Below are 23382 nucleotides of genomic sequence, written 5' to 3'. Positions count from 1 at the left end.
CTGAGCCTGGACCACACTAAAAGATTCTCATCAGTGAGGGCCCTGCCTCAGCCCCTGCTGTATCCGTTGTATTTTGAGAGCCCCCACTGTTATTTTTGTCCTCTCAGACACCGCAGCACACGTGGCTTCTATTTGTATCTCAGGGGCAGCATTCTCTGTGCAATGCCCTCCTGATCGTTGTCCCAATACTGCTCACTGCTTTGCCTTCTTCTGACTATGTCACTCTGGCATCACCAGCTGGGTAGATGGAGGGAGATCCGTGGATGTCACCTACCTAGACTTTAGCAAGACTTTGGATACTGTCTCCTCGACATCCTGCTAGCAAAGCTGACAAAGTGTGGGATGGATGAGTGGGCAGTAAGATGGGTTGAGAACTGGCTGACTGGCCAAGCTCAGAAGGTGGTGATCAGCAACGTAGAGTCCGGCTGGAGACCTGTGACTAGCGGTGTTCCCCAAGCATTTGGACTGGGTCTGGTCTTGTTCAATATCTCCATCGACGACCTTGGTGAAGGAATTGTATCCACCCTCAGTAAGTACGCCGATGATACCAAGCTGGGAGGGGTAGCTGACATACCTGAAGGCTGTGGTGCCATTCAGCAAGACAGGCTGGAGAGCTGGGCAGGAAGAAATCAAATAAAGTTTAACAAGAGCAAGCATAGAGTCCTACACCTGGGAAGGAACAACCACATGTATCAGTACTGGCAGGGGGACAACCTGCTGGAGAGGAGCTCTGCAGAGAAGGACCTGGGTGTACTGGTGCACGATAGGTTAGCCATGAGCCAGCAGTGTGCCCTGGTGGCTAAGAAGGCCAATGGGATTTTGGCGTGCAGTAAAAGAAGCGTGGACAGTGGGGTAAGGGAGGTGATCCCCCCCCTCTACTCTGCCCTGCTCCAGCCTTACCTGGAGTACTGTGTCCAGTTCTGGGTTCCCCACTACAAAAAAGACAGAGATCTCCTGGGAAGAGTCCAGCTGAGGGCCACTGTCCTGGTTTCAGTTAGGCTAGCGTTAATTTTCCTCCTAGTAGCTGTTAGGGTGCTGTGTTTTGGATTAGGATGAGAAAAGTGTTGATAACACGCTGATGTTTTAATTGTTGCAGAGCAGTGCTTACACCAAGAGCATTTCAGCTTCTCGCTCTGTTCTGCCAGTGGGCAGGCTGGTGTTGCAGCAAGAGCTGGGAGGGGACAGACCCAGAACAGCTGACCCAAAGTGGACAAAGGGGTATCCCATACCCTCTGATGTCATGCTAAATAATATATCGTGGTGGTTGCCAGGGTGGGGTGGGGCTGTATTGCTCAGGGTAAGGCTGGGTATCTGTCAGCAGGTGGTGTGTAATTGCATTATGTATCACTTGTTTTGTACACATTATTAGTAGTAGTACTATTATCATCACTATTTTTATTATTATAGATATTATTATAATTATTATTATTATTTTCCTGTCTTAATAACCTGTCCTTATCTCAACCCACAGGCTTCACTTTCCTGTTTCTCTCCCCCATCCCAGAGAGGGATGGGGGAAGGTGAGTGAATGGCTTTGTGGTGTTTAGCTGTCAGCTGGGTTAAACTACAATAGCCGCAAAGATGATATTGGGCTTGGAGCATCTTCCGTATGAGGAGAGGCTGAGGTCGTTTGGCCTGTTCAGCCTGGAAAAGGGGAGGCTGAGGGGAGACCTCATTGCAGCCTAAAGCTTCCTCATGAGAGGGAGTGGAGGAGAAGGTGACAATCTATTCTGCATTCAGCATTCTGAAAGTCTCGCTCTAAGTGCTGCATGTCTGCCCCGCACACACACTGTTAAATCCTCCCCTGTGCCCACCACGGGCTTGTCCTACCCCCAGCAGCAGCCCTTCAGCCCTCAGCCCCGACCCCCAGCAATGCCCTAACTCACAGAGCACCAGCAGCAGGATGGCAGGGCCAGGAGGAGACAGCCTTTCCCATGGCGCCTGCCCCGGCATCTTTTGGGGCACTGATTTTAGGGAGCAGCATCTGCTTCTAGTTTCTGCTTTGCTGTTAGCTGGGGACAGTGGGACAATGGCCTAAAGTGCAGGTGGGACATGTGCTGTGGGCTTTCTGTGGCCACCTGAGCCTTGCCCACAGCAGAAGCTCTCATCAGGGTGGGTCTGGCCTCAGCCCCTGCTATATCTGTTGCATTTGCTGAGCCCCCGCTTTTATTTCTGTCCTCTCAGACACCACAGCACGTGTGGTTTTTACCTGTATCTCATGAGCAACATCCTTGCAAAGCCCTCCTGCTCTGTTTCACAGAATCAGAATCACAGAATTTCTAGGTTGGAAGGGATATCAAGATCATCGAGTCTAACCTCTGACCTAACATTAACAAGTCCTCCACTAAACCATATCACTAAGTTCTACATCTAAACGTCTTTTAAAGACCTCCAGGGATGGTGACTCAACTACTTCCCTGGGCAGCCCGTTCCAATGTCTAACAACCCTTTCAGTAAAGAAGTTCTTCCTAACATCTAACCTAAAACTCCCCTGGCGCAACTTAAGCCCATTCCCCCTCGTCCTGTCACCAGGCACATGGGAGAACAGTCCAACCCATAGCTCACTACAGCCTCCTTTAATGTACTTATAAAGAGTGATAAGGTCGCCCCTGAGCCAGCTCCCTTAGTCGCTCCTCGTAGAACTTGTTCTCCAAGCAGTGAGCAGTTCTCAAAGCAGTGAGCAGTGTTTCCCAACACTGCTCACTGTTTTGAGAACTGCTTTGAGAGCAGTGTTTCCCAACACTGCTCACTGCTTTGCCCTCTTCTGACCACGTCACTCCCCTTTTCTTCAATGTCTGTACAAATGATGCTGCCAGGGGATTCCTGCACCAAGTCCAAAGTGATATTAGAGATTTGGGGCATTTATCAAGGCTGCAGGCAGTGTTGCCCTTCATCCTGATGGGGAGGGCAAAGGGTGTGAGGAGGTGAAGCACTAGGAAAAGAAGTCAACAATTGGCTGTGGAGCTGTTGTTGGCAGCAGGGTCTGGGGTTCTCTTACCATGGGATAGTTGGGTCTGCGAGGGTTGAGATAACAGCAGATTTGTCCTGTAAATTTGTGGAAGACTCCTCTTCATTCTCTTTGAACAGAAGGTACTTTTTGGGAAGACAATGTTTTTTTTTGTTTTCTTTTTTTTTTTTTTTCTCTTTCTTTTTATGTGATCTATCCCATGGACGACATTCATGGCTCTTAAAAGGGATTTGGAGCCATAGTGTGAGGACAGAGAGGTGTTGGAGTGCTTTGTGATCCAGGGACCTCTACCTGGAACAGCAATACAACAAAAAGGGGCTTGGAATGGCCCCAGGGAAGAGACCTCTTTGGTGCTGTTCAAGACACAGTGGTGGGAAGGTGGCTTGCCTAACAATTACCCAGCAGCAGAGGCATGGGTGAGGGCATGTGGGTACACCAGGTCTTGTCCCCCCTAAGCAAAACCCTCTGTGCCCCATGGTGCAGGTGCTGGCATGACCACCCAGGACCTCTGCAGATCCCCAGGTGAGTGTGAGCATGGGGATGGGTGGCAAAAGGGAGAGGTGTGTGTGCTGAAGATGGGAAGGGAGAGGAGTTTTGTTCCCTGGGTGTGAACACCCCAAAAGGAATCTTTCCTGCGAGGCACACAAAGCATTTTGCAGCTCTGCTGCCCCTCCTGCTTCAAAGAGAGGAATCCCTGCTCCATCTCTTTAGGTGGCCTCCTGGCTCGTGCTCCTGTGTTGAACACCATCAGGGCCCAAGATGAATAAGAAATTTTGGTTCAGTGCTCCTCCTGTGCTGCAGTTAAGGGGTTCTCCTATCTCTATAGCATCACCTCTGCTGCCAAAAAAGGGGCTCTCCAGGGCACAGAGAGCAAGGGCTGGGGATGTGGATGGACTGTGGGCTGTGCCACTACTGCTCCAAGCCATACCTCTCTCCTTTAGAAACCTATGTCTAGGAATTTACATGAGCTGGCTTGTTCATGGGGATGGGGTCTCAGCATGGCTGGCCCCCACACCCACAGCCCATCCCCAGCCTTGCTCAATGAGGTTTTTGCCATCCCACAGCAACACCTGCAAGGATCTGGAAGGAACCACGGTGTCCCCACTGTGCAGCTCCCAGTGCTGGCATCTGGGGCCTTGGTGTGCAGCTGGGGACTCCAGGGCAAGTTTGTGCAGGTGTTGTCGTTCCACTCGAGTGGGCAGCCGAGCTCAACCACAGCTGCTCTCTCACTCACCCTCCTCAAAGAGGAATGGGGAGGAAAAATGATTAAAAGGGCTCAAAGGACGAGATAAGGACAAGAAGATCATGCAGTAATTATTGTAACAGGCAAAACAGACTCAGCATAGGGAGATAGTAAGATTTATTGCTTATTACTAACAAGCTAGAGAAGTGAGAAACAAAGGAAAGAAACCAAAAGCACCTTCCCCCACATCCACCCTCTTCCACCTCCTCCCCCCGTGTGGCGCAGGGGGCAGGGGAATGGGGGTTATGGTCAGTCTACAGTGCTTCTTCTCTGACACTCCTTCTCAGTCACTCTTGTCCCCTGTGCTGTGGGGTCCCACCCACGGGATGCAGTCTTTGATGAACTGATCTGGCGTGGGATTCCCACAGGCAGCAGCTCTTCCAGAACTGCTCCAGATATGGGTCTGTACCATGGGGTCCATCCCTCAGGAGCAAACTGCTCCAACCTGGGTCCCCCACGGCAGCAGCTCCTGCCAGGTTACCTTCTCCTGTGTGGTCTCCTCTCCATGGGCTACAGGTCTGGCCTGAGGCCTGCTCCAGCAGGGGACTTCCACAGGCGGCAGCCTCCGTCGGTGCAGGGCCACCTGCTCCACCATGGTCTCCTCCATGGGCTGCAGCGTGGAACCCTGCTCCACCGTGGTACTCCATGGGCTGCAGGGAGACTTCCTGCTTCACCATGGTCCTCACCACAGGCCGCAGGGGACTTCTGCTCCAGTGCCTGGAGCACCTCTCCCCCTCCTTCTTCACTGACCTTGGTGCCTGCAAGGCTGTTCCTCACTCCTCTCACTCTCCCAGCTGCTGTATGGCTCAGCATTTTTTTCCCTGTCTTAAATATGCTCTCACAGAGGCGCAAAACAACATCACTTATTGTCTTGGCTCTGGTCAGCAGTGGGGCCCTTAGCAAACATGGGGCAGCTTCTCGATCCTTCTCACAGAAACCACCCCTATGCCCCCCTGCTACCAAAACCTTGCAACGTAAACCCACTACAAGTTTGTGCTGGAGAGGAGCCTCTCAGTGGGGAGGCATGATGCTGCAGGATTGCATGGTGGGAATAGGGGAAATGAAAGTGGGGTGATAACTGAGCAAGAGATGTTTGGGTGTGTGGCTGGAGGGGAGGTGGGTTTCAGGCTCCTTCCTGCAAGGAATGTCCCTCACCTCTCCAACCCACATCAACACACTTGCTCCACAGCTTCTTTCAGGCCCATGCATTCCTGTTTCACAGCACAAGCATCCAGGAAAATTTTCCTGGAAGTGAATATACAGAGTTGGGTGGATGGAGCTACTCCCTCATTCCCCGGTGAGTGAATCCCCATTGTGGTGTCAGCTACGAGCTTGTAAACCTCTGCTCCAGCATCCTGAGAATAATGCTGATTTTGAATGGAATTGGACTGCGTTTAGATCCCTGGGTTACACCACTAGTTAGCTGCATTCAGTTTGGCGTTGCACCACTGATCACCCCCCTTGGGTCTGAGCCATTCCACATTGCCCTAGACAAAGTTGCTCAAAGCCCCATCCAAACTGGCCTTAAACACTTCCAGGGATGGGGCATCTACCACTTCTTGGGGCCTCCTGTCATTTGAGAAGCTCCAGAGTACCAGAAATAAACATTTAGGTGGGACAGATCTCATGCAGAGGAGACCCATACCCTTCTGGGTTGCATTGTATGGCAGTCTGGGACTTCTATAATGTCACTAGAAGTTTGCATGCGGGTGTCAAGGCTGTGGTGTCCTTATCATGATCTCAATAGCATTCCAGATTATAAGGTTGGGGTTAGGATTAAAATACTTTTTTTTTTTTTTCAGCTTTAGGTTAAACCACACTTCCTCAAAAGATTTATTGTTTGTATTGTTCGCCTTGGCCATGATGTTGTTGAGGTCAGCTCTGCACTGGGGACAGAGGAAAGACCCTGGTCATTGCTAATTGCAACATAATGGTTTGCACTTGAAAAAGAAAAAAAATAAATATATCTGGGCTATGATCAGAGCTATCTGGCACTCCTATAATATCCTTCCTGTGTGTCTGCAGTACCTCCCATGGGGTGCAGCAGGCTGGGAAGGGTAGCTGAAAGAACAGGGGCAAGTGAAAATCCAAATAATTTCCCTAGGAGATTGCTTCAGAATGCCTTTATTGTCAGCATTTGCACGTAGGTCTGCATTGTGCTTGTCACAGCTGAGAGTCAAGGCTCATGATGTGGGGGTGTGCACTTGCTGCAGAAAATAAGAAATTATCTTTTGTGCTAAACATAAGCAGGCACCTCAAAGGAAGAAGAGCCACCCTCAGGCGAAGAACCTCAAGGCAAAAAGCAAGCACCGCATTTATTGAGGTCTGGGATCTCTAGTAAGACAGGACATTGAATTCCCAATGAGAAGAAGTGCTTGTGATTGCATGACTTTCGCCAGATGTTTACAGAAAAGCCTCATCTGTCTCTTCATCCTGGGTTCAAGTCTTTTTGGTGAGCATTTTCTGCCTGGTGGAGACCATGGCTGTGTTTGCCATCTGGTTGGCAGCTGATAGGTGAACCCATCTCCTGAATGGGGGGGATATTCCACCCTCCCTGCTCACCCTGCCCATGCAAACTGCCTCACCATGCCTTGACTGCCACGCCACATTCTCTTTGTCCACCCTGTTCGCCGCGCTCCCGGTCACTTGCATTCCCTAGGGACTGTCTTTGTATGACAGAGGGGGGTGTTGCTGGCTCTGCCCAAGCCTCATCTGTTGCCCTTGTGAACGCTTCTGGGTCCTGGTGGCTTCCTTGGCTGCCTCATGTGGCCTTGAACCAGAAAACACCTTGCACACTACAATCCCCTACTCCACTGCAGAACGCATCTGCCCCAGAGCTGACTGCCTCGGCGAGAGTTTTAAAACAATTCCCCCTTATCCTATCACTATCTGCTGCATCAAAAAGTTTCTCTCCACCTTTTTAATGTGACTCCTTTAAGTACTGAAAGGCTGCAATGAGGTCTCCCCAGAGCCTTCTCTTCTCCAGGCTGAATATCTCCAGTTCTCTCAGACTTTCTTCAGAGATGTGCTCCAACCATCTCATCATCTATGGCCCTCCTGTAACAGGTCCAAATCCTTTTTGGGCTGGGAGCTTCAGACCTGGGTGCAGGAATCCAAGTGGGGCCTCACAAGGGTAGAGCAGAGGGGCACAGTCAGCTCCCTCGACATGCTGGCCACTCCTCTTCATGCAGTCCAGGATTTGGTTGGCTTTCTGAGCTGCAAGCACACGCTGCAGGTTCATGTCAAGCTTCTCAAAGCAAGGTATGCTCAATACCCTGCCAAATTCTAGCAGATCTTTGGAAAATATCTATCTTTTAATGAGTTATCTTATCATAGATCTTCTAATGAGCTTAACATTTAAAATAAGAGTTTTCAAAAACGTACTTTTCTCCAAGGAAGATTTAATTATTTATTTTTTGTTATAAAGATGGTGAAATTTAATTTGCCTAACTTTACAGATGATGTTGAACTTAAATGTAGAACAGGGAGAATAAGTCATGTTGCCTAGAGGTAGGTGCTGTTTGAGATACTTCCAGCTGACAGTTATGACAAAAATAAAAATAAAAATAAAATGATGCAAATCCTTATAGAGCAAACTCTAGAAAAGATAGACTATATAGCACCACATAAATTACTACTCTCTTCAATCAACTGAACCTGTTGCTGTGCTCATAAGACTGTCATTTCCTGTAAAGGGAGCTCAAATAGCTACCAGAGTTTCTGAATCTGATCCCAATCTTGTTTATACTACCCGTTTCTTTTTTTCTTTCTTGATTTTTCTTCCTGTTTTAAACACAAGTTTTTTCTCTTTACATTACTATTACAATTACTTCAGTAATTTTATATTACTGAAATATCAGTTCTCAAATTTTCTGTTTTACTTTCAAGTGAACTGTCTTTCCCTAATCCATTAAATGTGAGAGTCCAACTTATAGAGCCTTTAATGGAACAGGAATTTTTTGCTGATGGCAAACAGGTTTGACTATCCCTTCCTCTTTGGACAGAAATGGGTAAAACATTTCTGCATATTCCTTTCCAAGGCTTAGAGGGATTTTCACTATGATATTCTTCTGTCCTGCTTCATAAAATTTGACTTGTGCTTCCTCCAAGTCCAGAAGCACGCCAATCACTGAGCAATTCATATTCTTCTTCTCAATTTTGCTGTTTTCCTTGCTAGAGAATAACTCTCCCTGGGATCTGTGCAGAGCCCAGAAGTCCTCACCAACATTTGTCCCTTCCTCCTCTTGCCTCTCTTTCTCCCTCACCACCCCCAGCACCCAGTCCTGCTGCTGGTCCACCTCCACCTCCCAGTAGTGTTTCCCAGATGCAAACCCTTCCTTCCCCACAAGCACAGACACTGTGGAGGAACTGTTCAGGCCAGCAGGCTCAGATGAGGTGTCCTCAACTTTTGGAGTCCCCGGCACTGGGAGCTCTAGGACTCGGCAGTCAGGATTCACATCAATGAACACTGGAGGAGAAAACAAGAAGAATCCAGTGAGCAGAGCCACTCAGGGACCTGTCTCTGTAGGGGACTATGGGCTGAAATCTTTGAGGGTCTGAGCAGTCCTGGTGTGATTCAACAAAGAATTGAAACATTCTCCCAAACAGGGCATGCAACGGTCACTGAGGAAGCAACAGGTACCTTCAGAGCTCTCATAGCCATGTACTCTCTTAGGGTGTAAGTCCAGACGACTCTCTCTCTCATCACTCACTTTACAATAAATTTCTTGCTTTCTCTTTTCCATGTTACCATCCATCCTCTCTGGAATGGTGTCCACACACAACCCTCTCCTTTGACTCTTTTCAGCAACTCCTTTTCTCAGCCTTCACAACTACCCTTTCTTAGCCTCATTTCCTTTTATCCAACACAGGTGATGGCATGTTCCTGTGACTCCAGCTTAGCCTACCAGTCTCTAAAGTCATGGCATTTTTATGTCAGGGTAACTTGGACAGATGGAAACCCCCTTTTCATAGAATTATAGAATCAGACTCATGAATGGCTCAGGTTTGAAGGGACCTTAAAGATCATCTAACTCCAGCCCCCCTGACATATTCAGGGGTGACACCCACTAGATCAGGTTGGCCAAACCCCCTTCAGCCTGGCCTTGAATATCTCCAGGGATGGGGCATCCAAAACTTCTCTTCACAACTTGTTGTAGTGCCTTACTACCCTTGCATTGAAGAATTTACTCCTAATGGCTAATCTAAATCTATTCTCTTTTAGTTTGAGACTCTTTCCCCTTGCCCTATCATTATCTACCTCAGTAAAGAGTCCTTCTCCATCTTTTTTTATAAGACCTTAAGTACTGAAAGGTCTCAATGAGGTCACCCCAGAGCCTTCTTTTCTGTGGGCTGAACATCTCCAGCTCTCTCAGCCTTTCTTCAGAGGAGATGTGCTCCAGCCCTCTGATCATCTTTGTGGCTCTCCTCTGGACTCAAACAGGTCCACATCCTTCTTGTGCTGGGGGACACAAACCTGGACGAAGTACACCAGATGGGGCTTTACGAGGGCAGAGTGGAGGGGGACAATCACTTCTCTTGACCTGCTGGTCACTCCTCTTTTGTTGCAGCCCAGGATGCATTTTTCCTTCTGGGCTACAAGTGTGCACTGCTGGCTCATGCTTTTAGTCCACTAGAATCCCCTAATCCTTCTCCACAGGGCTGCTCTCAATGTGTTCTTCTCCCAGTCTGTACTCCTGTTTGGGATTGCCCTGACCTATGTGCGGCTCACACCCTTTTTCCTGTCAGCTTACCTGCATGGCTCCGGGCTTCCCAGAAGTCTGCAGAAAGGAAAGAGACAATAGCACTTTATGGTTCTGTAGGGCAGTTAGATACTTTTCAGCCTATATTATTTCTGCCTTATGCTTGCATTGTTATGACTCTAATTCAGTCCCAGGGTTGACTTTATTCTACCTAAAGTAGCAGTGCATATTGCGATAAAATATAATTTTTAAACCACTTACCCAAGTCATCTTTTAGTCGATCTGGAAGGAAAAGATGTTCTAGTTATTGACACTAATTTTGTGAGGGTTTTTCTCTCTTCTGGTTCAGTTTTTCAAAGTTAGACATACCCACAGTATAGAAGACAAGCTACAGCACAAGTCAATATTAGTCCTTTTTTGCATTTCTGCAGTTGGAATTTTTGGGACTTGGTTGCAAGGTGAAGGACACAAACTTGGCCTCTACAGTCTCAATTTATTTGCATTTAACAAGCATTTTAGAGTATATTATGTCAGCCCATGGGGTTGCATGGAGAAAATTAATTCCTTCTTTGTTGTCAATTCCATGATTTAGGTAGACATGATATATAATGAAACAACTCATACAATGTTATGAGTGTCTGTAAATTTATTGCAGTTTTAGGTATAAAAGCTTCTGGCAAGGAGGATTATTCACACTTCATGTAGGTATCATAGAATGCCTTGTTATACCTGTCTTGGAGGGGGAAATATAACTGCACTGTGATGAGATATTGGCATTACTCTCACCCCCAGAGATGACACAATCAGACAGACCTGAATACTTTCTTTATTTTTCGTAAGGTTCACAAAAATATAACATTTATACAAGATGTTTTCTTACCGAGTTGCTTTATGTTCTCAGAGGTTGCTGCAAAAGGATAGCTTTAATAAGTGAAATGAAATCACAAGATTTCTCACTCTCCAAGTATCTTGGTGGAGGGCCAGTAAGTAATGTAGAAAAAAAAAAAAAAAAAGTAAACAGCATTTTCCTTAGAACTTATTTTCTAGGTTGTTAAACTTTTAAGTCAGTATTTCTCTGGAGACCAGTGCATTCATTGTGTCTTTGTGATGCTAGTTACAGCTGTTTTAATGATTTGACCAGAAAGTGAGAAAGAACAACAGCTGTAAGAGCTGTTCAAGAAATCCCAGTAGAGCCTTACTGACTCCAGGCAGAAAGATTACACAGAGGCAGAAAAACATCACAAGACTCTTAGAAATAAAACCACTCTATATAGTACTTTTAGGAGTGACTAAAACCATTTAACTAGAAATAAGCTGTCATGTTTTCTAATTAAGTAGTTAATTTACATTCTCATGTATATATCCACTTATAAATTTTGATAAAAATTGTCTTAATTGCCGTGTTATATTTACCTCCTTTGAATGTGTTCTTCTGTGCCTCTAAGTTGACCAATGGGGGTAAAAAGAACAAAAACAGAAACAAAACCATTACTGGGCTGGACAGTTGGTTTAATTTAGAAGTTAAAAATTATCAGAGAAGTTTTAAAATTTTGTCATTGCCCTCAATTACTAATTTCAACAAGTTCATGGGAAATGGATCTCATGGATGCTCTGAATCTTTGAATTTATTTATTTGAATTTATCCAACATGAAATCAACCCATAATAAATTTTCTTAAATGGAACAGAAACATCCAGAAATAATTCATATCAAAATACTGTACATCTCATTTGCTTTATTAGGGATTTAAATAGCATGCATACTAGAAGTACCAAAAGGAACATGAAAACCAGGTTCTTACCTAATTGTTCCTCCAGATTGTTTTTTTCTGAAAGAAATTATATATGGTCATTTCTGTATCTATTCCAATATCATATTTTAAAAGTGATTTTTTTTTTTCTTGAATACTTTTTCTCCCATAACATTTTAACATAAGAACAGCTATAATTAACCTAATCTATTTAGTGAAGTAAAGAAGGTTAAGTTGCATGGAGAATTATGAAGTCAAATGAAATCTAGGTAACTTAACACAAAAATTCTGAGGAGACTTCACAGCTGAAGAGATGAAATTACATTACCCTGGCCTCTTTTAGTTATCTATCACATGAATGTCTCAATCTCATCTAGTTGCTTTCCATTATAATCCATGTAGGAAATCCACACACCCCCTCTCCCCATCAAATCTCCCCAGCAATAGCTTTCTCAGGCAGCTTGAATCTGATTTCTCTCCAAATGTTCCTGGTTCCTGTACCTGATCCCAAAGAGAACAAATGAAGACACAGAGATTTCTATTATTTTAGAGGCTTCAGTAAATTGAATCTTACTAGTAAATTGAAAAGCCAAACTGAGAAAACTGATATCCCCTAGAATATTTCTGGGGCATACTTGATTTGTGTTATCATTATTTGGTTCAGACAAGAAATATGTGCTGATGATATGGACATTTGCAGAAATTGCAGAAGGAATTGTTATTTGTTTATTCAGGTTAGAACTAAAAGATCTGATTTAAATCCATGGGATGCAATTTAGCAGTAAATAGTTCAAGGTTTATTATGTAGAATACTAACAAGCAAAGAAATAAAACAACAACAAAACAATTGCTTGTCATTTTTGGAATTATAAGCAGATTAAACCAGATATGAAAAATTGGATCATAAATCTCTTATAGAACAATGGCATTTTCATTGCAGTTACAGAATAAATAAGGTTATACCTGGAGTTATTTATGCAATCATACTAGTCCCCGATGTATCAGTCCCTTCACCATCTTTCAAGAATTAAAGTATTACCCTGAGTGATTAATTCTGCTTCAAACTGCCTATGAAGGGGTCAATAGCATTTAATTATAAGGAATGGTATGGCCAATTTTCATTAAATCCACTATGTAGATAAGGAATACTACTTCTGAGATTCACATCTAGAAATACCAAAATGCCCTAGAACAGTGTATGTGATTTTGTTTCCAAGATGTCCTGATAGTTTTCAAGGAGTATTTACCTGTTTTAAGATCATTTGTCTTTTTTTCTGAGGATAAAACAACACACACACACATAAAAATTATTTAACTAAGTTAACTAAGTTAAAAAAGTTATTTAACTAAGCATTCATTATCTAAAAACAATAGAAAATTAATGATATCAGTCAAAAGTCTGAAGTGCTATTTGGAAGTTGAACCTATGGGCACTGTGGAAAAACTAAAACATTCTACCATAGGTATATTTCATTACCAGAAAACTTTAGAAATACCCAAAGAAAAATGAGCTACTGGAATGGGAAAAATGTCATGCACTTACGGAGGAAGCTCTGCTATTACCTCATCCTGTTAGAGACAAGGAGAACTTCCACATACAAGTAGGCAGACAGTTCAATAAAAAGTCTCTATATTGGATTCATTAGGTCTGTGTGTGAGCGGAAGAAGCAAAGCACCCTGATAAAGTACCAGTGGCAGTTCTCAAAGCTGATCAGTGTCCAAAACACCCACTTCATCTTCGTGCATTTCAAAACTGAAATACTTCAATATTGATCATGACCGCATTATTATCATACTGTTTACTTTTTAAAAAATAGTTGTGGGGTTCCATATTTAATTTCCTCATTACTCACCTGCTTTTTGTCTTCTTGTAGTATTAACTGGAAAAACAAGAAAAAACAATGATTTATTTTTTCCCCAAGACAATGAGTCTGATGAAAATATCATAGCATAATTCCAAAAAGAGTTTTCTTTCAAAAATCCACTACTCTGAAAGCAAAAATCTTATTCTGTGCCTGTAAATATTTGTGATTACAAAAAATTATGTCTCATGGAAGTCACCTCCCTCTTAAGGATGTTCTGTTAATTCACACATATGAAGAGCCCACACATATTCAACTTTTAACTATACATCTGTCATTTTTTTCCTCTGTCCCCCACAATTCCCATATATTTCTTTCTGAATGTGATGTTAAAATATTATTTATGTTTTTATTAACTGTATTTGCATTGCAGATTAAAACTTCTGCATCAGCTGTTGTAGGTGGAAATACTTACCCTTCAGTTTAGCACCCACAGCAGCAATAACAGCAATACTGAAACATAAAATTGCGATGAAGGCAGTCATCCAAGGTGAAGTGGATGGAAAGAAGACATCTGTAAACACAAAAGGTATTACATTCAATTAATGACTGTGAAACAGCTAAGACAGGTCCAGTGGTCAAAGATATGTGTCTACTTCCATTGTATTTGCTGTAATGTATCTTTTATTACCTCTTCCTGTCACTCATGAAGGTTAAAGATCTCCCCTCAATTCCAAAACATCCATATACTGCTTTGCCAGGTATTCCAGGCTATACGAGTTAATATTAATGTCCATGTGAAGGCAATCAAGTTATGATCCTACAGTGCATATGCCATATTCATTCAGACAAAGACTGCCATGGATAGAGGCATGTTGGAGAAGTCACTTCTTTATAAGAAAAATGTGTTGAGCAGCCCATCTAGGTGCAGTATTTTAACTATAGAATAGATGACGTTTTCAGCAAAGAAGAGTCATCTGTAATGGTATTTCAGATGGGAAAAAAGCTAAAGACTCCTCTCCTCTTTCATTTTGAAATAAAATTGTCTACTTTGCAGTTGAGGAATCCAAACTGGATGGAGGCACATGCTGAAGCTCAGAGTAATCATGGAGATGTCAGGGAGACAAAAGGTGATTGGAGAAGACATACAGTATTTCCTATCAGCATGAACCAGCTGTCTCAAGTCACTTTGCTGGTTATCCTGGTAACATTGTAGGACCATTGCTTTTCCCATTAGCGCTTCAAAATATTTCCCTCTCAAAATTTTCACAGTGACAACTTGGGTGTCTGCTAATGACTGCTTTAATCTTTATAGCTAAAATGCATCATGAATATAATGAGTAATCTAAAGCATAAAGATAGATTTCTTACTATATTATCCACCTAAGCACTTGTCATTTATTTCTGTGTTGGGTGTCCAGGATCTCTCCAGGGCCAATGGAAAGACAACAGACAGGTCCTCACAGAAATTGACCCTCGTGGTTACTCACCTGATATCAGGACTCGGGATTCACATACAGTGTTGAGTAGGTTATTGACAATTCTGCAGGAGACTTCTTTGTCAGATCCTGGTTCTAGGTTCATGGAAGTTACAACATCAAAAATGCCTGAAGAAGTCTTTGTTCTTTGGGTGATCACTTTCTCTTTCCGCGTCTGTCCTTTACTGTCCAGCCAAACTACCTCAGGCTCTGGAAACCATCCCTGTGACTTGCAGGTGAGGCCAATGCCCTGACCGACGTGACCATCCAGGAAGATGGAAGTGTCATCACCTTTAGCTATAGAACAGCAAACAAGAAAACTCCAACAAACAGGAAATTAAATGTTCTCTGAACAAACAGTGCATGATGGGAAGATCTTGCCTAGATTTACCTATAAAAACACTGTGTGAATTCAACAGATTTGGAATTTTAGTTCTCATTAATTTGATGGTAAATAGCTCTTCCCATGTTACATTAGAGTGGGACCCTTTTGCAATGTCTTTTACAGTCCTGATAAGACTGATTTTACAGTCCTGGACTGATTTTTGATATTTCCATGAACAAGTTAAATTGAAATGAAGGGAGGAATGGAGGAATGGAGGAAGGGAGGAAGGGAGGAAGGGAGGAAGGGAGGGAGGGAGGGAGGGAGGGAGGGAGGGAGGGAGGGAGGAAGGAAGGAAGGAAGGAAGGAAGGAAGGAAGGAAGGAAGGAAGGAAGGAAGGAAGGAAGGAAGGAAGGAAGGAAGGAAGGAAGGAAGGAGAGAAGCATAATATCACTGGGTGGAAATGTGCTGCTAAGAAAACGTTGGATGACATCATCAACAGATAAAGACTGGAGTACTGGAGAAAAATTGAGATGAGAGAAAATGAGGGCTAGAGCAAGAGAAATGGGTTGTAGTACCAAATGCAGTCACAGTCAGGCTTCAGTTACTTCACCTCTGCAAAAAAACTTGCTTGCTTTATTGCAAGATTCATTTCTGCTGCCTTTAACATTTTAAAGCTGAGGTGTAAGACACTAAAACAATTTCTGTTAGTATTCAAATTCTGCTGGCAAAAAAAGCTAGGCTAAGTGTTGATGAAATTAATCCAACCTGTTTATACCCCACAGTCCTTACTGGCATTGTAAAACTGGATGGAGGAAGAAGTAGCAAACATCTGACATTCCACTCACCTGCCACATTCAGATCAACCACCACTTCGTCATACCAATTCTCCAGAAAGATATTGCAGGTGTATTTCCCTTCATCAGAGAGCATGACATTTTTCAGGTGAAGAGACATGTTACCCTTATTAAATTCAGTCTGAAAGAAATTTGTCCTGCCCTGGTATGTCTCATCCTCACTAATTGGATTTTGTTTGTTTTTTCCATCATAGGTGGTCACAGAAATTCTCTGGGATTTTCCAATAAATATCCACTGAACAAAAAGTCTCTCAGGGGTTGTCTTAGCTTCCAGCTGACAGGGCAAGGTGACTCCTTTCCCAATGACTCCAATAACAGGATTGTCAGGAGGTATAATTTTAAACTGGCCTGCAAGAAGATATAGATGTAAATATTGAGTGTCACTGATGTTCTCATTAACACTTCCAATAGGAAACTGTAATATCGGATTTGTGAATGTAATAAAAAGTAACTATTCTATACAGTTCATCAGAAAATTCTGTCAATCAGGATGTTATCTCAAGAACAAGTTCTGTAATCTCACACTGTAAAATCAGGGACTAGTGAAACCAAACAAAATGTAGTGGAAGACATCCCATAGCAGTAATCAGATCACATCTCTGTAGATCCACATGAGCGTATAAAAGCACTTTGTGTGTGTGTGTGTGTGTGTGTTTCCATCCTCTGCCATCCTTCATCACTACCACTAATCTCCTCAGAGCATAGCATAACCTCAGGGAGGTGTTGTTAGAAATACTGAGCTCAGCTTGTAAGCAAGTTCAGAGGTAGAAAAGACATGTCTACCATGCAGAAAGTAAAGATCATTTTGTGAAGCTGGAATTCAAAAGGTGAGAGTCTGCTGTTTACCTAACATCAGGTGCCTGTAATATTCTCACTAGGACAACTGTGTTTAGTGATGAAACACACCACAATAAGTACATTTAATTTCACATATAGTCTATTTTTTGAAATATAGTCATTTATGAAAAAAATAAATCTTGATGTTTAACAGCAAAAATACCATTGGCCCTTTACAGTTTACTTTCCTGTTCAGCCACTCTAAAATGGGCAGCTCTTGGCTTTCTAAGCTTGATAAAAGTGACAGGGCCAGCTGAGCTGAAAAAAAAACAAAACAAAAAAAAAAACAAAAAAAAAAAAAAACAAAAAAAAACACAACAACTCCAAAACGGAGAATTGAAAGTCCCTTATAAACAGGCACGTAAGGCCAGTAAATCTAATTTTAATCCCATATTGAAGATTTAAATGAGTCTTTAATATTGCTTAGACATTGTATAATGTGCATGAATGGAGTATATTACGATTTCATATAATCCTACTCTTTGTTTCAGCTTCATAAAAGGAGTGGAGGGAATGGTGTGTGTCTATATAAAAAGTATAGCTACAAATATATTGCAAAATAAAATACTCATTGACAAACAACACACAAGTCTATAGTCTCTTCTCTTCTCTTCTCTTCTCTTCTCTTCTCTTCTCTTCTCTTCTCTTCTCTTCTCTTCTCTTCTCTTCTCTTCTCTTCTCTTCTCTTCTCTTCTCTTTTTTCTCTCTTCAGCTGCTCTGAAAATTATTGTCTTTTTAAAATCAAATTCGGATTAGAACAAAACACAGACTTACCTGTGACCAAATGAGCTATCTGTAGAAAAATAATAATGTGAAGAGTCATTGCATACTGAAATCTGGAAGCCATCATTCGGAAGACATCAATAAGCAACACTTGCAGGGCAAATCTTACCAGATTCCTGTAATATTTTCAAGCACAGAATGGAAAATTAGAAGACTGACACAAGAACCAGTGCCATGTTTACATATGTATGTGTGTTTATGTCACTGTATATGGAGTCACACAAGAACGAATCCTTAAAGGTATTTAGGATGAATCCTAACTTGAATGAAACTAAGACAGTGAATGAATAAGCTGTTTTTAATGGAAGATGATCAATTAATTTATGTTTCCAAGACTTTTACTTGCTAGCAGAGAAAGAGTGATATTTCTGAGACTTAGAAGGACATTATATTGGATCTTAAGTGCTTTCACAGGCCTGACCTCCAAAGGTCCCTTACAGACTATGTGTTCAGGAAACCTCTAGTCTGGATGCCAACAACTAGCATATTCTAGATGATGAGAGACTAAATATATACCCAACAAGATGTATCTAACTTCAGGCAAGTGACACCATGAGGCAGGCAGAAGTCATACAAAAAGTAACTTCATTTCTAAGTCCCACTAAAAGACACCTGTTCTGCATTGAAATTCCATATACTGTTTCTCTACTTAATCATGCTTGGTGAAAACTTCTGTTGTTGTTAATTTCCTGATGGAGAAAGGGGCTAGGGTTTCTAGAAATAATGTTTAAAAATTCCAGAAGACAACAACAACAAAATCATGTTTTTTTCTTTTGTGAATAAAATACTTAAGTATTTCTAACAGTAGCAGACTTGTGTGCCATTTAAAATCAAGAACTGAAAGCATTCAGCTTGGGAAATACTTAATGAATTAGCTTTTAAATTGTTATTCCAGGCCCATACATTCAGTAAAAGTAGCTATGAGTAGAACTGACCTGCTTTCCATGAGCTAACTAACTATATACAGATCCTTGGGTAGAAATATATAGGTAAGACAAAGTGACCTATTGGGTTACTGTTAAGAAATTCAGAGATGATACAGAATCACAGAATCACAGAGTCATCTGGGTTGATAGAGACCTTCAAGATCACCTAGTCCAACCTCTGACCTAACACTAACCAGTCCTCCATTAAACCATATCACTAAGGTCTACATCTAAGTGTCTTTTAGAGACCTCCAGGGATGGTGACTCAACCACTTCCCTGGGCAGCCCATTCCAATGCCTAACAACCCTCTCAGTAAAGAATTTTTTCCTAATATTCAACCTAAACCTCCCTTGGTGCAACTTTCTCCCATTCCCCCTCGTTTTGTCACCAGGCATGTGGGAGAATAGACCAATCCCCACCTCACTACAGCCTCCTTTAATGTACCTATAGAGTGCAATAGGGTCGCCCCTGAGCCTCCTTTTCTCCAGGCTGAATAACCCCAGCTCCCTCAGCCATTTCTCGTAAAACTTGTTCTTGAGACCCCTCACCAGCTTCATCGCCCTTCTCTGGACTCTCTCGAGCACCACCATGTCCTTCTTGCAGTGAGGGGCCCAAAACTGAACACAGTACTTGAGGTGCAGCTTTGCCAGAGCCGAGTACAGAGAGACAATCACTTCCCTAGACCTGCTGGCCACTGACATACAGTCAATGATACACTGACATGCAAATCTAGGAATCTCACCCACTGTTTATATATACATATATACATACATATACATATATATTATAAAATGTAAGTACCTTCCCCTGATCAGAGCTTTCCCTATGAGCTCTAGAAATAATTTAGTCCAGCCAAGACTACTTATAGTACAGACTCACATAAATGTGCATGGGAAGGGACTAGTTTCTTTAGAGCCTAAAAGCATTACTGTTCGTATGTAAGGACTGCAGAATATACACAGTGCTCACTTCTTTGTGAAAGCTAACCCATGTGCATTTTTTCTTTCCTAACAAAAGAAAAACATGGACTAGTAAAAAGTTTAAAAGGAAACTAGGAATTGTAACTGCCAAATGTTATGCCCATGGTTGTAGTCTGCACTCACTCATTTATACTTCTGTTGAACTACCAACTGTTCACTGGAATGCAAAGTTAGCTTTACTGAGATCTAAACTGAAGGAAGGAAGAATAAAAATACTGAAAGCTGCAGCTAAACTACTGAGCTTTTTGTGTCTTACTTTTATTTATTTCTGATTTACACTGCTCCATATAAAGGTAAAGGCTCATACATCAGCTTTTATTAAAAATAGAAAAGAAAAGAAAAGAAAAGAAAAGAAAAGAAAAGAAAAGAAAAGAAAAGAAAAGAAAAGAAAAGAAAAGAAAAGAAAAGAAAAGAAAAGAAAAGAAAAGAAAAGAAAAGAAAAGAAAAGAAAAGAAAGGAAAAGAAAAGAAAGGAAAAGAAAGGAAAAGAAAGGAAAAGAAAAGAGAAGAAAAGAGAAGAAAAGAGAAGAAAAGAGAAGAAAAGAGAAGAAAAGAGAAGAAAAGAGAAGAGAAGAGAAGAAAAGAGAAGAGAAGAAAAGAGAAGAAAAGAAAAGAGAAGAAAAGAAAAGAGAAGAAAAGAAAAGAAAAGAAAAGAAAAGAAAAGAAAAGAAAAGAAAAGAAAAGAAAAGAAAAGAAAAGAAAAGAAAAGAAAAGAAAAGAAAAGAAAAGAAAAGAAAAGAAAAGAAAAGAAAAGAAAAGAAAGGAAAAGAAAAGAAAGGAAAAGAAAGGAAAAGAAAAGAGAAGAAAAGAGAAGAAAAGAGAAGAAAAGAGAAGAAAAGAGAAGAAAAGAGAAGAAAAGAGAAGAGAAGAGAAGAAAAGAGAAGAGAAGAAAAGAGAAGAAAAGAAAAGAGAAGAAAAGAAAAGAGAAGAGAGAAAAGGAAAAGAAAAGAAAAGAAAAGAAAAGAAAAGAAAAGAAAAGAAAAGAAAAGAAAAGAAAAGAAAAGAAAAGAAAAGAAAAGAAAAGAAAAGAAAAGAAAAGAAAAGAAAAGAAAAGAAAAGAAAAGAAAAGAAAAGAAAAGAGAAGAAAAGAAAAGAGAAGAAAAGAAAAGAGAAGAGAAGAAAAGAAAAGAAAAGAAAAGAAAAGAAAAGAAAAGAAAAGAAAAGAAAAGAAAAGAAAAGAAAAGAAAAGAAAAGAAAAGAAAAGAAAAGAAAAGAAAAGAAAAGAAAAGAAAAGAAAAGAGAAAAGAAAAGAAAAGAAAAGAAAAGAAAAGAAAAGAAAAGAAAAGAAAAGAAAAGAAAAGAAAAGAAAAGAAAAGAAAAGAAAAGAAAAGAAAAGAAAAGAAAAGAAAAAGAATGAAGGAGAAAGAGAAAATGTTTCACTGATTTGTACCAGTATCTGAAAAAATTTGCAAAGATTTATTGCTTATATATTCAAGAATATACAAATCCGTATCCTCTGTATTATTTACAGAATAAATTTATACCTCTGTTATATTTCATTAACAAAAATGATCTATATTGTGGTATGTATAATAAATCATATTTTTATATACCTATTAGACAAGTAGGTATAATAAGTCTCTATTTCTGACCAAAAAAAAAAAAGTGCAATTTTGCTTTCATAAATGGAAATAAGTTACAGCCTTCAGCCCAAACCCCAACCACTACAAGTTTTGGAAAACTCTCTTTCGAGCAACCTAGCAAATAAAAAGTAGCATTTCAGCAACAAATCTCTTTAATAAAGGTTGCTAGTAGATAGCATCTGATGAAAACCATAATCATAGATTAGATTTATAAATTGTCTGTGATTCTGTGATTATAAACTCTTAAGAAAACAGATTGCTTTAATCTTCATATTATAGAAAGACTTTAAACAACTTTTAACAATTTCTTTAAAATGTCACCCACAAAAGACAATTATATATTCCCATTGATCCAGGCAAGAAAGGAGCCATCTTAAGTCCAGACCAAAATCATTTCCTCAAGACTGTAAATAGCAAAAGACTGTCTCAATATTCATACAAACCACACCAAAAACTTAATTGTGCACAGTTCTGTTTCAGCCAGAATTTGATTCCTTACCTGAAGAAGAATATTCAAAGTATCCATTTTAAATTCAGCATGTGTTACAAAAGTAAGGAATCTTTGAGGTTGACTTGTATTGCCTGAGCATATGTACTTTTGTTTTCCATATCTATAGAGGGGGTAGACTTTAGTAATTTACTCACTCAAGCTAAGAACTATTAAAGACTGAACTTTCACCTCTAGCAACTTATTACCTTTGGGTCTGACAATCTATGGTAAGAGATATCTAAAGGTGGAATTTGCCCACACACCTAGATCCAAAGTGCAACTTTCAAACACCGGTGTACCTGTTCGGTGCAACTGATGTTCTTGTATGACTTTCTGACAATTGCTGCAATTAAACTGAGAAAACATGATGAAACTGATAAAGCATGAACAGAAGAGAGAGAAAACAGAAGAAGGTATGTTGCCTGAGTCCATTACCCATGAGGATGATTTGAAATTAGAAGTATGAATATACTGCTCAAAGACCATGTAGGAAATCAAAGTAATTTAGAAAAGTTAAACCTTATGATTCAATTATACCAGCTTTTTTATGTATTAGAGAGAGGGAAAGTTAAGATCTGTAGAAAGAAGGGAAATATTTTGATTTACAATAATCAGATCCTAGACAGAGAAAAAATTACTGAACTTCTAAACAGGGCTTAATTCCCCTTCACTTACAGGTGGAATGGATTCTTTGTGTCACTGACATGAGATTGCACTAAGATTTAAAGCACTATTGTTGTTACTGTTTGTTGTTATTTTTGTGTGTGTGTTTATTTGTTTTGTGGTCCCTAGGAAGGATCAGTCATTTTGATAGCTATTCAAGATGCAGTTACCAATCAAGGAAGGTTCAACATTCTGGAAGGTAGAGGGAGCATAATCATTCAGCTGAGACCTGGAAACTTTGCCCAGCAGGTCCTCGCCCAGCTTCCCTCCTTGCCTGCCCTCCCTTCCTGCATTTTTACAGATAGGATTGGGTTGCCCAGGGCCTCGTGCAACCAGATCTTGAACACCTCCGGGGATGGGGCATATGCAAATTCTCTTGGCAACCTGTTCCAGTGCCTCACTACCCTTACAGTGAAGAATTTCCTTCTAATGTCTAATCAAATCTACCAACTTTTATTTTAAGACCATTTCTCCCTTCCCTATCATTATCTGAGTAAAGAGTCCTTTTCCATCCTTTTTATAAGACTCCTTTAAGTATTGAAAGGCTGCAATGAGGTCTCCCCAGAGCCTTCTATTCTCTAGGATGAACAACCCCAGCTCTCTCAGCTTTTCTTCATATGAGAGGTGCTCCAGCCTTCTGATCATCCTTGTGGCCCACGCCTTGTGGTCCACATCTTTCTTGTGCTGGGGGCCCCAAACCTGGACGCAGTACTCCAGGTGGGGCCAATCCTTCGGGAGTGGACTGCTCAGGTCCCCTGCAAGCAGCAGTTAATGCCAGAACTCCTGATCCACCATGGTCTCCTATCTATGGGCTGCAGGTCCTGCCTGGGCTCTATGCCTGCGGGGCTCTCCATGGGCTGCAGCTTCCTCCAGGCCACCTGCTCCACTGTGATCTCCTCCTCCAGCTGCAGTGTGTAGATCTGCTCTGCAGTGGGACCCATGGGTGCAAGGCAACAGCCGGCTCCAGCAGGCACCTCTCCATGGGCTGCAGGGAAAAT

At 41.5% G+C, this 23382-nt stretch overlaps 1 protein-coding gene across 2 annotated transcripts; it reads right to left on the bottom strand.

The window, feature by feature from the left end:
- Nucleotides 1-7606: 7606 nt before the first annotated feature.
- Nucleotides 7607-21890, bottom strand: LOC113841483 (butyrophilin subfamily 2 member A1-like). Of its 2 annotated transcripts, XM_072032118.1 has the most exons (13): nucleotides 21731-21890; nucleotides 17734-17858; nucleotides 16114-16470; nucleotides 14956-15240; nucleotides 13941-14039; nucleotides 13517-13543; nucleotides 12911-12937; nucleotides 11715-11741; nucleotides 11327-11353; nucleotides 10794-10820; nucleotides 10175-10195; nucleotides 9965-9991; nucleotides 7607-8679 (listed from the first exon to the last, which is right to left on the bottom strand). In XM_072032118.1, the coding sequence occupies exons 2-13, from the start codon at nucleotides 17807-17809 to the stop codon at nucleotides 8141-8143; spliced, it is 1539 nt and encodes a 512-aa protein (XP_071888219.1). In that variant the 5' UTR covers nucleotides 17810-17858; nucleotides 21731-21890; the 3' UTR covers nucleotides 7607-8140. The 2 variants fall into 2 exon arrangements, with proteins under 2 accessions (XP_071888219.1, XP_071888220.1); XM_072032119.1 differs by lacking the exon at nucleotides 12911-12937.
- Between the last annotated feature and the right edge of the window lie 1492 nt (nucleotides 21891-23382).

Source organism: Anas platyrhynchos, chromosome 36, assembly GCF_047663525.1.
Source record: "Anas platyrhynchos isolate ZD024472 breed Pekin duck chromosome 36, IASCAAS_PekinDuck_T2T, whole genome shotgun sequence".
NCBI lineage: Eukaryota > Metazoa > Chordata > Aves > Anseriformes > Anatidae > Anas > Anas platyrhynchos.
The sequence above is the reverse complement of the archived record's forward strand: the minus strand, read 5'-3'. Positions and strand labels throughout refer to the sequence as shown.